The sequence below is a fragment of the Lactuca sativa genome, chromosome 5 (assembly GCF_002870075.4).
Source record: "Lactuca sativa cultivar Salinas chromosome 5, Lsat_Salinas_v11, whole genome shotgun sequence".
In the NCBI taxonomy this organism is placed as follows: domain Eukaryota; kingdom Viridiplantae; phylum Streptophyta; class Magnoliopsida; order Asterales; family Asteraceae; genus Lactuca; species Lactuca sativa.
The window spans coordinates 40095864-40113561 of NC_056627.2; the positions used below are offsets into that span (position 1 = coordinate 40095864).

Here is a 17698-nt window from a genome sequence, read left to right on the forward strand (position 1 = left end):
CACCCTGCTTATTTGGTCAGTTAGGTTAGAATTGGTGACCCGTGTTTGAGTTAAACAACTATCCAGATTTGAGATTCTTGAATTTAAGCTATTTAATTCTTTCTCATATGATTTTTGTGGGACTTTGAATGAAATAAAAAGAGATTGTACCTTCTTGATCAATTCATCAAGCTCATTGATCTGCACACTAAGAGGTTTTGCTGTGAAGCATAAGTCCTCTCGCTCCTTGGTGTCCTCATTTCCACCATCTGTATTGTATCCCCTCATGTGAGATACGTCAGTCACCATCAAACACTTTCCGCCGCTTTCACCACCTCTTGCCACATACGCCTTTCCATGCGAAGGCTTTCTCACCTCATCATCCTCTGAGTCGGTTGACCACACCTGCACGCCACCGAACTCGTCATCCTCTGCCGAACCCTGTACAATAAGAGCATTCATAGAAGGGTTAGTAGCAGCTTTCTTCCTCTTGATCTCTTCTAGCTTTTTCATCAAGACAGCCTCTTCGTCTTTCTCCTCATTCTTCTCTGCCATTTTCTTCAGAACACAATCTTTGGCATAATGGTTCTTTCCTCCACAGTAGTAGCAGTTCACACCAGAATCTCCATCAACCTTCGCCTCTTTCTTTGGTTCCTCAGTCTTTGGCTCCTCCCTTACCTTTTCAGAACTATAGCTCCCCTGCCAATTTCTGTTTTTATTGGTAGGAAACCTCTTCTTGATGAACCTCTTGGGATTGGACACCATCATAGCATAATCTTCCGACGTAAGATCATAGTCCTCTACGTTCGGATCTTCATCTTCCACTGCATTCTTGCCTTTTGATAGGAGGGCCAAGTACCCCAAACTTGAGACCACATTCTTTTCGTGCATGACAATCTTTTCTTGGGATTTCAGAATTCCCACCAGCTTTGCCAATGAATATGACTTGAACTGCTCATGAGCTTTAACTGTAGACACGACAGCTCTCCATTCAGATCTTAGGCCATTCAAAAAGGTGACATTCTGTTCAATCAACTTCCTTTCTATATCATGTTTGATCATCTTGCTAAGAAGATGATTGAAGCGATCAAACGTCTGAGTGACAGTTTCATCAGAATTCTGCTTAAATTCACCAAACTCAGACAAAAGCAAGGTCTGAATAGAGTGCTTCAAATCTTCATCTGTGGAATATAGCTCTCGCAACCTATCCCAGATTTCTTTAGCGGTACTGCAGGAACTCACCAACCTAAATGTATCAGATTGAAGAGCGAATCGGATCAGTCTCAATGCTTTAATGTTGCACTGAAACTTTTCCTTTTCGTCTTGAGAAATGTCTTTTACATCTTTTAACATATCATTATACTCTTTCTGAGTTTTAATGATTTTAGATGTTCCTGAGTGAGCAAATGGTCCAGACACAATTGCTTCCCAAATAAGATACCCATTATCTTCATATCCGATGACATAATCTTCAAAATGATGCGCCCAAACTTCGTAATCCTGGGTGTAAAGAATAGGAATATTTGTCGTTGATCCAATGCTATTTGAGATGTTGATAGGATTAGATTGAGACTCGTCCATGCTTGATCGTTTAACCTGTTTGAAAGATCAGACTTGTAATATGTAATATTAGGGCAAAACAAATAAATGTTGAGTTACGTCAATTATGGAATGACGGCTCAATAAATATTAGTTAATACGGAATAACCCTAATCGCTTCTTTCACAGAAGAGATGTGTATGAATTACACAGCCTCCGGCTCTGATACCAATTGATGAGTTCAAAAACTCTTTGATCGATTAGATCTTTGTAACAGGTAAATAAAGAACGTAAAAAACAGTGAGATAAAACACAAGTATGGATCTGAATGAGTCGAATGATTAGATTAACTCAATCCTCAGCAGAGCTCGATTAAGAACTTCCGCTGTAGAGGATTCTAGGGTTACAAAAATAAGAACGATGAATACGCTTGAAAATCTCTATCAATTCTTATCTAATCGTTATGTTCTAGGATGCATGCAAGCATCTATTTATAATAAACCCTACATAAAACTCACGGATGGACAGGCCCATACCGGAGACAAAACTTGGACTAGCTAACGAGCCTAATAGACGCAACATTAAACTGGACCTAACAAACAGTTCATACGACTTGCCGAGTTTGAAGAACAACTCGTCGAGTACCAGGAAATCTTCATAGGACTCGACGAGTTGTTCATCTAACTCGCCGAGTCTAAGGCCATCTTCATATAACTCACCGAGTTCCACTTTGGGACTCGCCGAGTCCCTTGACCCATTTCCCATATAGGCCAGATCTGAGACATGCAACGCTTCAAAACCATAGATCTATGGTTCTACGGCATGCTTAACATGTAAAGTTGCAAACTTTACGTGCATGCATGGCCCTATAAGCTCAAAAATGCAATTCCAAGCTCTTTAAGAGGTCATACACTCAATGGGGACCTCAATCACTTCAACCACAACAACTTTATGCTTCTAATACGTCCATAAGGTCTAGATCTGAAGTCCTTTCAGATCATTAAGCACAAACACATGGAGTTTGGTGTTTTAGGGTTTGAAAACCACCAAATTGGGACAAAATGGTATCTAAGGACCTAAAGATCAAGGTAGGAACTTTACTACCTGAATGGAAGCTTCTCCCAGTGTAGATTTCGGATCTACTCCTTTCCTTACACTCTTCAACCACCTCTTTCTTCTTCTAAGCTCCAAACTTCCTTCACCAAGCAAAACTAACTCACAAGAACAATATGGGGGCTAGGGTCTCTCACTACAACTCTCTGGAAGTGTTCGGGACAAGGGAGGCCGAGTTAGTGTGCTTAAATAGGGTGACAATACTCTGGTTAGGGTTTTTGTCCAAACAGGGCCTACTCGCCGAGTCGGGGAACCGACTCATCGAGTCCAAGGCTCAGACCCCGCGTCTCATCCCGCTCCTACTTGGCGAGTCGGTCCTTCAACTCGCCAAGTCCAAGACAAAAATGCATGAATTATGAATTTTAATTACAAGAAATACGTACCGGGAATCAGGTACTACAGTAAACTCCCAAAAACTCAGTAACCGCAAGTTTGATGCAGATTTCACCCCCTTTGCTATGAAAACACCAAACCCTAATCTCTAAAACTGAAGAATATGAGTTTAAACGACTGAAAACTCGATTGAATAATGCTTTGAAACCGGTTCCTGCTCTGATACCAATTGTTAGGTCCTGAAACGGATCTTACCAGTAATCAAACAAACACACAATCGAATTAACAAGAATAGGAGTAGAAAACAAATTAGAAAAAAGCTTGCACACGCTTAAATTGCATAAAACGTGTGGTACAACTTGCTCTGAAAGCCGTGAACTCGTGTGGCATCAACAACCATAAATGACCTACAAAACCCCTATATATAGTGGGTTGGGTCGGATACTGGGTTTACGACCGTAAACAGCATACGGCCGTAAACTACTAAACAACCTACCAAATTTAGTTACAAACTCAAAAGAACTTATTACAATGAAATCCTATACCAAACCACAAAATAGACCCTTCAAAACATGCAAATCGAAACACAAGAATAATCGGAACCAATATAGTCTCAGTACTTATGAATAGAAATAAAACAACTTTTATTTATCACCATATTGATTACACATTATTCATTGTATACTGCTTCAGCTATCAACTTTATACTTGAATTAAAACCTAGTTATCCTACGCTCCAAGCATGTACACTATGTTTTTCTAAACAATAGCTTTGCGATACACCAAGTATGCACTCTATGTTTCTCTATGATCCTTACTTTGTGAAATAAACCAATTAAACATAATTTCAATGATTCTAATTTCACACTCCCAGATCCTTATCGTAAATGTAAGATAATTCTTATCATTTATCGAAATCTGTTAGATTTTAAACTTAAATGCACTACCCTCTTGTAATGAATGTGTATCAAGTCATAAAGACTTGTCAACAATCATTACAGGGTATTCCAATGAAGATCTACTCCATGGAAACAAAGTCTCATATTCAAAGTACATTGCTTTGAACATTCTTCTTGCATTACGTTTTCTAATCTTACACAGATTGAATAACTTCCAATTATGAAACATTTTCCATATTCCATCTAGACTATCATTTCTGAATAAGAGTTGCCTCCTTTCAGAATATATCAATATGGTCATTCCAAAATTCACACTATACTTCCAACTGTCCCTGAGCAACCAATCTTTGGTAAACCTTAGATCGTCCTTGACAATTGCTTAATCATTTCAGTCATATCCAATTCTAGACTTTTCCCTCCTTAATGCCCTGAGCATTTGGAAAATTTAGAAAGGATGAATATTATAGCAAATGCAATCGATCCTATATCCGAAGCATATGGGACACGATACATGATGTCTCACATAAAGACATGATACTAGACCATTCTTTTGCTACAATATTTCTATTTCTATTTGCCAAGTTCTCATAATTCAGATTATGAAAAGGGATGCCGTAATCATAATTGAATTTTAGAACACAAATAATGGACCCATATATAGAATTTCCTTATGTTGAGCCATTACAACATAAAATTCATATATATATATATATATATATATATATATATATATATATATATATATATATATATATATATATCCTTGAAAGAGTCTCGGGAGCGGGAAAAATTGTTGGAATTCTATGAAAGAGTCTCGGGAGCCAGGATGCATGCCAGTTTCATATATATAGAATTTCCTTATGTTGAGTCATTCCAACATAAAATTCATATATATATATATATATATATATATATATATATATATATATATATATATCGTTGACCAAAGACGATTAAAACCTCAACCTAAGCTTTTAGAATTGAAATGAAGTATAATTTCCTCTCCCTTAATTATAGCAAAACAACTTTTCCCAATTGAAACCTTTTGTTTTCTATAATTGACATTGCTAAATTGCAATACTTATTATAATTATCATGCGCCCACTAACATGATGATTATTAGGATTACACTTATGCTCCCACTAGCTTTGACATGTACTCAGAAATCAGCTGTACTTCTAGAAAAACAATACTTTATTGACTTTCTTACCGAAGTTCAGATTTTTGATACGAGATGCTTTGATAAAACTTTATCGAAATCATACACCTTTCCTTAGATAGCACACATGTGTGTCTAAACAATTTCAGAACTATTAAAAGGGATGCCATAATCATAGTCTCAATTGTTTAGACCTTTTCCATTTCTTACAAGTCCATGTTAGTGTGTCGGTTAACCATACACACTCCACTAACGACTTTGAGAATGCAAATATCACAATTGCTATCTTTTTAAAATCTACTTAGTGAAAGCACTTCCTCACCATCATTTTCATGAATCGGATAGAAACCTTATGACACTTAGATTTTATGGTGTATGAGTTGCTATCCATGTGAATTTGTCAAAACCATAATGTTAAGACAAGGTTAGTGACAAATCCAAAGTAATATGGACTGGACTTATGTAGTCTTAACTTCTTGCCACCTGGCAGCACAAGGGTCTGCCATTGCTTCCAAGTTTTTATGCAACCATTTGAGAACTCTCCAAACTCATATGCAAAGCCAACTTTAACTGGAATGGGCACAGAAATAGGATATGTCAACACGATAGGTTATAAAACATCAAGTCGTGTGCTAGTGACAAACTACAGGTTTTTATTCATGATTATATCTTGAATCTTTTCCAAGATCTTTAAGACTCCCACTGACCTCTTGACATATAAGACTCTCTTGCCAAATATTCAAGAGATAGTGCGGATTCTTTATCAAGACAAGCACTTCACACAATTAGCCTTAGTTGGTCTTTGTTTTATCCAAAACATCACAACTTGCCAATTTCAAATGTACAAGAGTAGAAAACATTTTACTCTTACATTTTACAAGTGTTAATAAACATTCTATAAGATGTGTCACTCAAGTTACAATCTTGGAGCATGACTCTAAGAATTGTTTTGGAACGAAGTAGGACTCATCTTCTTGATTTAACCATTTCAACAATTTCATGACTCCTCTTCTTAGCCATAAGAATGCACTAAGATGTCCTTAGAGGATGAACTGTGATATGGTCTCACAATCATTAAGATAATCATAAAACATATTACTAAAGTACTCTCCCATCTTTTCAGATTTGAGAAACTTTTATCTTTCTACCAAATTTGATTCTTCTCATTCGTTCTACCATACATTGAAACTTTTTCAAAGTTTTAGAATTATACTTAAACTTGTAAGTATAACCATATTTACTAAACTTTAGTAAATCATGACGAATAGTCTTAACGATCTTTGTGGTGGACTTGACCAGTGCACAAGAATGTGTACTCGATCCCTTAGTCCTTCACTTAACTCACATATACATGTGAACAAGGAATTAGTCTTAATTTTCCACAGATGAAGATTTTCATTCATCATACTATACAACTTGTATGATTCCAAGTTTCGGTCCAATTAAAACTTGGATGATGAGAATCTTTCCTTATTTGGTAAATTTAGACACTACCACAAATGAAAGAATCAAATCTATTTTCAAATATTGCTATCAATGGAACCATATACATAACAATTCTTCACAAATGCCACTCTAAGGACATTTTAATATAAATAAAATTTAAACCTTTCCGTTTATTTTAAAACTTTGTGAAAAAAACTTATCCTTATAATGCAAATGCATATGAAAACTTGTTGTTATCTATTCCTAAGCAACATATCATAACTCTTAAGCACCTGCTCAAAATTCTAATCATCGAACCATGCGATCGAAATCCATCTTCGCGATCATAATTAGCATATACTTCCTTTAAGTTTCTTCACTTTTCTTTTATTCTTAAAACATCAACATGTGACCCAGTCACATCATGTAATAAGAATCTCATAATAGAAACTTAACAGAGTTAGATACTGGACTTCACCTGAAGAATAGTCAAACTTCTTGACTTGATAAACCTTATGATCTTTCAGGTAAATAGGACATCTTTGCAACCAACGGCCCTTCCTTTGGCAATAGAAACATATGGACCCTTTGGTAATGGTACATGGGACTATCTTAGAATTAACCTTTCTCTTTACCATTTGGTCAACCGAGTTGACTATGGCCGATCCCTTTTCATTGGGAAGAGAAAGCTTTTTCTAGATAACCAATGTTACCAATTTTCAATATTCATTGTAGTTTTGGCAAGTTGATCTTCTAATAAAATTTGCTTTACTAGTCTTCAAATCATTGCTGATTCAGCAGCACCAAGCGAATAGATAAGATCATTAAGGGTCATGTCATAGTCTGTTTCATAATAGTCCCAAAGGAACTCACTATGTGACTTAGAAAGTGATTGTACATCCAACTTTCTCAAGACTTTGACACCCAACTCTCCCGGCTTGTCAATATGTGACTTCATCTCCAAGATGTGATCACACCTAGACCTTACTTGCCAATAGGGCTTGAGTGACCTTAAACTTTTCAAGAACCTGTGGGTTAGGGAGAATAATTGGAGAAGGAGAAGGAAGAGAAGCATGATTTCCATGAACCAATCACGGGACATCATCTTCATTAGGAAAACTTGTTTCAAGAGATTTGGGAAGATCATAGATGTCTAAACTAGACATCTTTTGGGAGATATTCAAGATAGTTGATTTAAAGTACTTAATATAACACCCAATATGAAATATTAAGGCTAGGACCCAACACAATACTTTTATAACTTGGAAGAGAGATGCAGTAATCCAGGCTATAAAATATTTAAAGGTAGGCGAATGACGATTCACCAACTTCCACCATGAAAAACGGAATATGAATTAAGTTTTAATTGGGTGGAAACTCCTAAATCTTTTGAGATTCATTGAACTTTTCAATGGAATGTTTCGATCTTGATTGTGCCCTCTCAAATTTTATGACTAGGATGCCGAGGATCACAAAACAAGGTGTGAATAAACATGCAAATATACTTGGTACCCTTAATATTTACCCCTCAATCGATGTGCCGGTTAACCACACGCGCTCCACCGATAATATGATAAACATTAAGTTACCATTTCCCTACCTTGTTAAATCCAGGTTAGTGTGCCGGTTACCCACACGCGTTCCACCAACGACTTAAGCAAAGTGCAAAGTGTGATTTCATGGGTTAGCACCAAATTCACATTTTCCTAAGTAACTAAGATTGGGAATTTATAAGAGTTTAGTTACTTAGTATTTATCACTAAAACTTTTAATGAAGGGAGAATTCTAGTCCTTGTCCTACCCGTTCGGCTAATGACCCTCCACCAGTCAAGGATGCGGTGGGTGAGAGTGGACACCCATTAAACTGCCATTTTATAGGCAGTAACCTTATACCCCCTTATAGACCGGCTTCGTGAATGAGGCCTACTAACGGTAAGATTGACTTGCTCTTTTATATATATATATATATATTATTAACTTATAATACTATAAAGTATAAGGGTTGAATTTTAACTTTTAAAATTGTAAGGGCTTAACTTGGAATTAAAGTATTCATGAGGGAAACTTTACAAATTCCAAAACTTGAGGGCAAGTTTTGAAACTATTCAAAACTATTTAATTCCATAACTTATGTGTTTAAAGTAGTTTTAATTAAAAAAAACTCTTCAAGTTACATAACTTGAGGACAAGTTATGGAAGACTTTAAACTCTTAAAAGAATATGACTTTTCCTTTATTCATAACTTATGAAATATTTATGAGTTTTATGATTCTTAAATGTGACTTTTCATATAACTTGAGGAGAAATTAAAAAAACACATTTTAGAATCAACTCTTAGATTAATATGGATTGACAACAACAATTTCACATAACTTTTCCTATTAATCTAAGCAACTCATAAGAACAAGATAATCAATCAAACTTTTTCATGTAATAAGCTAACTCTTAAACTAATATAAAACATGAATCTATTGACAATTATATTTGAAATTGGATTAGCATGAACATTACCACATCAAAAATAGGTTTTCAAGTCCAAAAACAGCTTTTGGTAATGTTCCTATTCCAATTCCAGCCAAAATAGTCGAAGATATGTTGTCTGGGGGTCCAACTCGTCGAGTGTATGAACCAACTCGACGAGTTGGATCGTTTTGAACACTTTTAAGGCATGGACTCGTCGAGTCGTCTGATGGACTCGCCGAGTCAGTTGCCCAGACAGCAAAAAACTTCGATTTTTAAGCAGATTTTGCAAGTATAACAGGAAAACAAGTCTAGGCTCTGATACCATTGAGTTTTGAGCATTCTAACACTCCTAAGTATACATGCAACCCTAAATATATTGGATCTATGTTTTCTCTATTATACATACAAATATGAATATGCAAGGTATTATCTTAACTAGCATACCAAAACATTGATATTAAGGTATATAAAAGATTATAGGTTGATTAGTCTAATAAGTTTCCGGTACAAAATTGTTGTTAAAGTTTGGCTAATTATCTTTCCGTGATTATTAAATATGAGGTAAGAAATGACCAATCTATGTTTATTGAATGTTGTAAACTTTCAGACAACTGTTTAATGCTTAATGAGATTGTTATTAGGTATAAAATGCACCAAAACAAATTAACGATATTCAAGGTTGATTTTGAAAATATGTGACTCGTTGTATTATCATTACTTGAAATTCTTGATATGGCGTACATTTTGGTTAAGGGCTTATATGAAATGTTATCTTTGTTTTTGTTGATCATTGTAGCACAAGGACTTTATATGGCTCTGCATGAATCATTGTTGGATAGATGTTAATTCGATGCCTACGAAAGTAAATTTGGTTGATAAATGTGTAAACATCAATTTGATGTGACGCTTTTTTGTTTTACTCATAATCTTTCACTCAATTTCCAAGTCTATTTGGATACAAATTAATAGGTGGTTAGAATCTTCGTATCATTATTTACAATACAATTGATAAAAAGACATTTTACCTATTATAATATTCATTTGAAACGACCTTTCAATTTCAAATTTAATATAATAATCTATTAATTTAAAATATGTTATTCAATACAAAATACCATCTTGTTATCGGCAAAAAATTAAAATGTTATTACAATACATTTATTTGTTAAGTTAAATATTATAATAAATCAAAATATTAGATAAACTAAAAGAATATATATATATATATATATATATATATATATATATATATATATATATATATATATATATATATATATATATTCGTATACTAATTTTCTTTTAAATATTTAACAAAGTTTAAATATTGTAAATATAGAACGACAAATCAAATTATATAAAAACATCAAAAAAAACTATTTTTATTATAATTCATTTTTCCAAATATGTGGTTTTTAATTAATTAATCTAAAAGGTTACATTGTGTTAATTTACAAATAATTGTTTGTGTATTAATTAATCATCATGACCGAAATTAAAAAGAAAAATTAATACATAGGTAATTTCTAATTTAATTATGATGTATTAAACTACTAATGTTTAGGGATTTGTCCTAACATGACTTAATTAACATCGAAAAGTCAAAGTAAAATAAAGAAACTAAAGATTTGATCGATGTTTGTTCAATAATGGTTAAATTTAACTTATAAAGAGTTTGATTTCAAACGGTACCACTTAGCATACTTGATTATGTTCTGGATGAGAATGGACCTAACATAAAATGAGTTTATGATTAAAAAAAATGTTAAACATACCATAAAAATAAAAAAAGTTTACACGAAACATTTAGAACAACGAACCAAACTGTACATAAGCAAGATTTAACCGTGTCCTGGTTCGAATATGTGTTTTTGGAAGAAAGACAAAAGTAATTAATAGGTTGTTTTTAAACAAATAACCAAAGGTTTCGTGGTGTAGTTGGTTATCACGTCAGTCTAACACACTGAAGGTCTCCGGTTCGAACCCGGGCGAAGCCATGAAATTTTTATTTTTCGCTACTGGAAGACTGGGCCTAAAAGAAATAGTTAATCCGCTTTCCATTTTGGGCTTATCATAACTGTAAGTTTGTAATGTTTACACCTTACTATCCTATCTGTCTTTTAATCTTGTTGATGGTTATGTATCAAAAAAATAATTTTGAAATACAACTATTGATCCTAATATTAAATTATTGACTGTAAATTTGTACATGTTTTTTAGGTATTCATCTTAGTATGTCTTTATTACACTTAAACTAATTGTAAAATTCATGTATTATATGAATTAATTTAAAAAAGAAAAATTAAATATAAAGATTGAAAACTTTGATTTTATAAGAAAATAAGAAATTATTAAAATTGAAATGTCTTTTTTATCTTTTAAATTAAAAAAAATAATTTAAATAAATAAATAAAATAAACTAATGAAAATTAATTTGAGGATTTTGAAATTAAAAGGTAAGTCCATTAATTAAATTGATATTCATTTATTATTATATATATTGTAATTATTAAATTAAAATATTATATGAAATTTAATAAAATAAGAAACCCATAAGAGCATTGGGTGTGGCCAATAAGGTGCAACACCAAGTTGTGCCATCTCACAAGTCATCTAACCTAATGGTGTTATGACACCAAGTGGAGAAATAGGCAACAAGATGCAACACCAACTTTTTGAAAATAAATATTTTTATTTTTCTTTTTTTTTTACTATTTCGTTTTTTTTGTTACTTTTTTTTTCCATTTTATAATTTATTTTTTATTTATTTCGATTTTTTTTAAATTGATACAAATATTTTTTAAATATAAATAATAAATAAAACATAATGTTTAAAAATTATAAAAAATTTTAAAAATTTTTAAAGATTAAAATTAAAATAAAGGCTAAATTACACATAATATCCAAAAACAAAAAAAGAAATAACATCCAAATTCAAAAAAAAAAAAAAAAAAAAAAAAAAAAAAAAAAGACAACGCTATTCGTTATCATTTTTGTTACCATAGAAAATATAATCCGCCAAATCTTCTCGGAGTTGTCTGTGTTTATTTGCTTCCTGAATGTCAACAACGCGATGCAAATAATCTGTTGTTCCTGGTTGAAACTGAACGTGTCTGGGCTCTGTTGGGATATATTGTGCAATATTTCTCCCTTTATCTTCTACTACCATGTTATGCATTATGATACATGCATACATGATATATCGTAAAGTTTCTTAATCCAATGGTCGTGCTGCATGTTCGACTATATGCAACTTCGCCTTCAGCACTCCAAAAGCACGTTCCACATCCTTACGTGCTCCTTCTTATCTTCTCTTAAAAAATTTGTCTCGTTCTTCAACCGGGTGGCGGAATGCCTTCACGAATGTGGAATATTGAGGATATATTTCATCTGTAAGGTAATACCCATATTTGTATTCATTTCCATTCACCGTGAAAGGAGCATCCGGGGCTTTTCCATTCAAAAGATCGTCGAATATTGGCGACTGATCAAGAACGTTGACGTCGTTGTTGGAACCCGCAACCCCAAAAAATGCATGCCAAATCCATAAATCTTGAGAAGCGACAGCCTCTAACACCAATGAAGGTGATCCGTGATGACCACTTGCGTATTGCCCTTTCCATGCTACCGGACAATTTTTCCATTTCCAGTGTGTGCAATCAATGCTTCCGATCATTCCGGGAAACCCATGACGTTCTTCATGCGCCGCATACAATTCTTGCAAATCATGCAACGAAGGTTTCCGCAAATACACGTCTCCAAAAGTTTCAACAACACCCCTTGACAATGTATACAAACTCTCTCTTGCGGTTCTTTCGGACATTTTCATATAGTCGTCCATGGTGTCGGGTGACTCCTCCATAGCCATCAAACGAATGGTCGCAGCACATTTCTGCAATGTTGTAAACCCCCGTCTACCTCTAGCATCATATCTTAATTGAAAAAATTTGTACCTAAACATAAATTAACTACAGTTTAAAAATATATTGCATATGTTGTAAAATTAAAGAAACATGTAGTACATTTTTATTTATTTGGTATAAAAATATAGTAGACAAACGATATCGGCTTTCCAAGGCGTTGGCGATTCGTAAGAACACATCCCTACTCAAACGAAATCTTCTTTTGAAGTCTTTCGCCCTGTATACATAATTATCCGCAAAGTAATCGCGATTTAGATGTCCGTGTCCTTCCTCGCGATTCATGTTTAACATCGCACGTCTTGTTAGTAATGGGGCTGGGTCTGGTTGTAGCAGGTCGATAGTGTAATAATGATACATCATCCTAAAGAAAATATCGTCATCTGAATCATTGGACGAGTCGAAAAGATCCATATTTTTTTTGAAGATAATTGAAAGTATGTAGAGAGGAGAAGAGAAAGTGTGTGAAAATTTTAATAAAATGAGAGTATTTATAGGATAAAATGTTTTTTTTAAAAATTAACTTTTTTTTTTCAAACCTTTGCAAACTCAAACGGTCATTTTCTTCCGTTTCTTCCCGTCGTCACGCCAACGAGAATCACCCTGACGAGAAGCAACGAGCAAAGGGGCGGTGTTCCCCCCGTTACGACGGCGTCGAGAGATGTCAGATCACCCGCATCGAACCTCGTTTGGACCCATACCGACTACTCTAAAATGATATATAAAAAAATTTTAATTCAAAATAATTACAGAATAATATTTTGCAAATTAAATGAGAGTTTGACATTTGAAAAAAAAAAAATCTTTATTTGTTTTAGTAGATTGATAACCATCTTAGTTGATTAGATATTAATATTCACATCTCTATGTTCTCGGATTAATTTTGTTAATCCTGATTCAACATATTTATGTAGAATTCGCTAGCTAATAGCCAAAAAAATGAGATAAAAGATTTTTATAATATATATCATAAAGATGGGAATAATTAGTTATATAGAAAATAATTAAAGAATGGTCAAAAATTAAAAAAAATAAAAATAAAAAAATAAGTTTATGCTGTTATGTTTTTTAAAATAAAATTAATAGAAAAATGATACGACAAAAAACTAGAAATTTTTTTAACCATCGAATTGATTCAATATGGAAATTGGCACCTATATATGTTGACTATAAAATCATGTCAAAAAATAGGTTTACTATTAGACTGGATTTATAATCAGAAAAGATAATACATGTTTATGTATGCTTATAAAATTGATAAACAACAAATTTGGTGAAACACATATTAATTTAGTTATAAAATTTATTATGCTCGTAGTTCCTGTGATGTTACAAAAAAGGCTTTTATAAAATAAAAAACTGTAGTTTAAGTTTTCCTAGTTTTTTTTTTTATATCATACACACTAGTTGTGAAACTCGTATATTATACGGGTTAATTAAAACATAATGTTAAACAGGAGCGATTAAATGAAGAGTTTATTTGAATTTGAAATATTAAATAAGTGAAGATTATGGAAAAAAAAAACATGCAAAAAATAAATTAATTAAAATTATGTGTTTAATTGTTAGACCCGTATACTAAACGATTTATTATAATAAAATGTTAAATACAAATGTTTAAAGTGTAAATTTATTTGAAATTGAAATTGAAATTTCAAATTTGAAATTAATAGTTATTATAATAGGTTTAATTTATGAAAACTAAATTAATGATATAGTGGAAATGAATAATAAAGTAATTGACAAGTGCAAAATAAATATATTTCAATATTATGACAAAATAATATGTGGCCAAATAAATAAGAAAATGACAAATGACAATAACATTTTCATTTATTAAGATACCTCAACTGTTACAGAACAACAAGTGTAGCTCCATCTCAAGAGCAATATTACATTTAACTTAACATAATCTGTGCAATATTTGGTAACTATTTGCTAAAGTTCATTTGATAAATTTAAGAAAAATTAGACAGAATAATAAGTTCAAGGTCAGAATAAGTACCAAAAGCGTAAATGTGATATGGGAGGTTCAACAACAATTAAAAAACGCCGTTGCCGGGGATCGAACCCGGGTCACCCGCGTGACAGGCGGGAATACTTACCACTATACTACAACGACAACTTGTTAACTAGCGAACACAGTTATTTAATATCTTAAGGTTAGTACATCAGGTATCAACCACATTGTACATCTATGGATATATTTTTTTATAATTCATTTATAAATTTACCTACTTTTAATAAGAAATAATTTAAATATATCGATGTTATTTATTGTGCTCGGTAACGTTTTTTGATTTGGTATTCTTGGTATTTTACCATTTAACTTAAATTGAAAAAAAAATTGTTATTAAATAACGTTGAACATGGGTTGTTGAGATTCAAGTGATAAATGTTAACCATGCTAAACGTTATCTTTGTGAAAAGATCACATCTAATTTAAGATTAAAAAACACACACACACACATATTTTCTTTACTTGGGATTGAACCTGAGTTTATATATAGGGTTTGAATCAAAGTTACGGCCTAGAATGACAGCAAGGTGTTTTTGTTAACGAATATCATAAAATATATAAAATAGATCTCACATTAAATTGAGTTTTAAAAACAATGAGCCTAACCATTTAATAACTTTAGACCCTAAAATTAATATATAATGTAAAATTAGGGAAAAAAAAAAACGGAGTCGGTGATGGTATCCAAAAACTAAAGATGAGTTTACACTATACAAATTCTGAATATTGAGTAATATTACAAATCATCAATTGATCATCACCATCAAAAAATTTATTATTATCACAATCTAAAATTTTGTAAAATGATGGACTGGACGACTGGTCCTAAGGGGCTTTTGTTTGATAAAATGTAAGGCCCGTTGGAATAAAGGATTGAAAAGTTATAAATAAACCTTGGTCTTTGAATATGTTAAACAAAACCATTTGCATTGTAATGGCTTTTGTTTAAAAAAATCAAGGGCCCTTTTATGAATGATAATATCATAATATATGTCATTACCATCGTAGTTAAGTAAATTAAGAAGAAAACTATAATTGTAGTCTATCTTTCACATCTTTTCTTTAGACCATAAGGTGTGGGCAACTAGATGTAACACTATTTTGGTGCCACATCACATGCCACATCATCAATGGTGTTATAACACCAAATGAGGAAATAGGCAACATGTTGTATCTTATTATGACACCAACTTTTTTTTCATTTTATAATTTATTTTTTATTTATTTCGATTTTTTTTTAAATTTAGACAAATATTTTTTTAAATATAAATAATAAATAAAACATAATGTTTAAAAATTATAAATAACAATTAAAAAATTTTAAAGATTAAAATTAACATAAAGACTAAATTGCACATAATATCCAAAAACAAAAGAAGAAATAACATCCAAATTCAAAAAAAAAATATACAACGCTATTCGTTATCGTTATTGTTACCATAGAAGATATAATCCGCCAAGTCCTTTCGAAGTTGTCTGTGTTTATTTGCGTCCTGAATGTCAACAACGCGATGCAAATAATCTACTGTTCCTGGTTGAAACTGAACGTGTCTGGGCTCCGTTAGGATATAGTGTGCAATATTTCGCCCTTTATCTTCTACTATCATGTTATGCATTATGATACATGCATACATGATATATCGTAAAGTTTCTAAATACAATGGTCATGCTGCATGTTCGACTATATGCCACTTCGCCTTCAGCACTCCAAAAGCACGTTTCACATCCTTACGTGCTCCTTCTTGTCTTCTCTTAAAAAATTTGTCTCGTTCTTCAACCGGGTGGCGGAATGCCTTCACGAATGTGGAATACTGAGGATATATTCCATCTGTAGGGTAATACCCATATTTGTACTCGTTTCCATTCATTGTGAAAGGAGCATCCGAAGCTTTTTCATTCAAAAGATCGTCGAATATTGGCAACTGATCAAGAACGTTGACGTCGTTGTTGGAACCCGCAACCCCAAAAAATGCATGTCAAATCCATAAATCTTGAGAAGCGACAGCCTCTAACACCAACGAAGGTGATCCGTGATGACCACTTGCGTATTGCCCTTTCCATGCTACCGGACAATTTTTCCATTTTCCAGTGTGTGCAATCAATGCTTCCGATCATTCCGGGAAACCCATGGCGTTCTTCATGCGCCGCATAGAATTCTTGCAAATCATGCAACGAAGGTTTCCGCAAATACACGTCTCCAAAAGTTTCAACACAACCCTTGACAATGTATACAAACTCTCTCTTGCGGTTCTTTCGGACATTCTCATATAGTCGTCCATGGTGTCGGGTGACTCCCGCATAGCCATCAAACGAATAGCCACAACACATTTCTGCAACGTTGTAAACCATTGTCTACCTCTAGCATCATATCTTAATTGAAAAAATTCGTACCTAAACATAAATTAACTACAGTTTAAAAATATATTGCATATGTTGTAAAATTAAAGAAACATGTAGTACATTTTTATTTATTTTGTATAAAAATATAGTAAACAAACAATATCGGCTTTCCAAGGCGTTGGCGATTCGTAAGAACACATCCCTACTCAAACAAAATCTTCTTTTGAAGTCTTTTGCCTCGTATACACAATTATCCGCAAAATAATCGCGATATAGATGTTCGTGTCCTTCCTCGCGATTTCTGTTTAACATCCACTACTAGAAAACAACCCTTTAATGACGCGCAAATAATGACACTCGGTGATAGAGGACGCGCATTTGTGCGTGCCCCAAAAAATAATGTCAGTTTTGCAAAATTTGAAGAATAGAGGACACGCATTTGTGCGTACCCTAAATATAGTGTCCAACAAAAAAAATTAAAAACACGGAGTGCACCTTTCATAAAAAA

General features: G+C 32.9%; 2 protein-coding genes and 2 non-coding genes across 4 annotated transcripts; 1 reads left to right on the forward strand and 3 right to left on the reverse strand.

The window, feature by feature from the left end:
* The first annotated feature begins 10833 nt into the window (after positions 1 to 10833).
* Positions 10834 to 10907, forward strand: TRNAV-AAC (transfer RNA valine (anticodon AAC)). The gene has a single exon. It is a non-coding gene; the product is annotated as a tRNA-Val (tRNA).
* Positions 10908 to 12214: 1307 nt separating this feature from the next.
* Positions 12215 to 13115, reverse strand: LOC128134112 (uncharacterized). The gene is made up of 2 exons (XM_052771540.1): positions 12967 to 13115; positions 12215 to 12863 (listed from the first exon to the last, which is right to left on the reverse strand). Exons 1-2 carry the CDS (start codon positions 13113 to 13115, stop codon positions 12215 to 12217), a joined length of 798 nt encoding a protein of 265 aa, XP_052627500.1.
* A 1765-nt stretch (positions 13116 to 14880) lies between these two features.
* Positions 14881 to 14952, reverse strand: TRNAD-GUC (transfer RNA aspartic acid (anticodon GUC)). Its single transcript has one exon. It is a non-coding gene; the product is annotated as a tRNA-Asp (tRNA).
* A 1562-nt stretch (positions 14953 to 16514) lies between these two features.
* Positions 16515 to 17199, reverse strand: LOC111881484 (uncharacterized). The gene is made up of 2 exons (XM_023877872.1): positions 16864 to 17199; positions 16515 to 16772 (listed from the first exon to the last, which is right to left on the reverse strand). The coding sequence occupies exons 1-2, from the start codon at positions 17197 to 17199 to the stop codon at positions 16515 to 16517; spliced, it is 594 nt and encodes a 197-aa protein (XP_023733640.1).
* Between the last annotated feature and the right edge of the window lie 499 nt (positions 17200 to 17698).

Coding starts and splice junctions, on each gene's coding strand:
- LOC128134112 (XM_052771540.1), bottom strand. CDS start 13,115: ATGAATCGCGAGGAAGGACACGGACATCTAAATCGCGATTACTTTGCG. Junction 12,864..12,966: donor TTGGAAAGCCGATATCGTTT/GTCTACTATATT, acceptor ATTTATGTTTAG/GTACAAATTTTTTCAATTAA.
- LOC111881484 (XM_023877872.1), bottom strand. CDS start 17,199: ATGGTTTACAACGTTGCAGAAATGTGTTGTGGCTATTCGTTTGATGGC. Junction 16,773..16,863: donor CACGGATCACCTTCGTTGGT/GTTAGAGGCTGT, acceptor GTTCTTGATCAG/TTGCCAATATTCGACGATCT.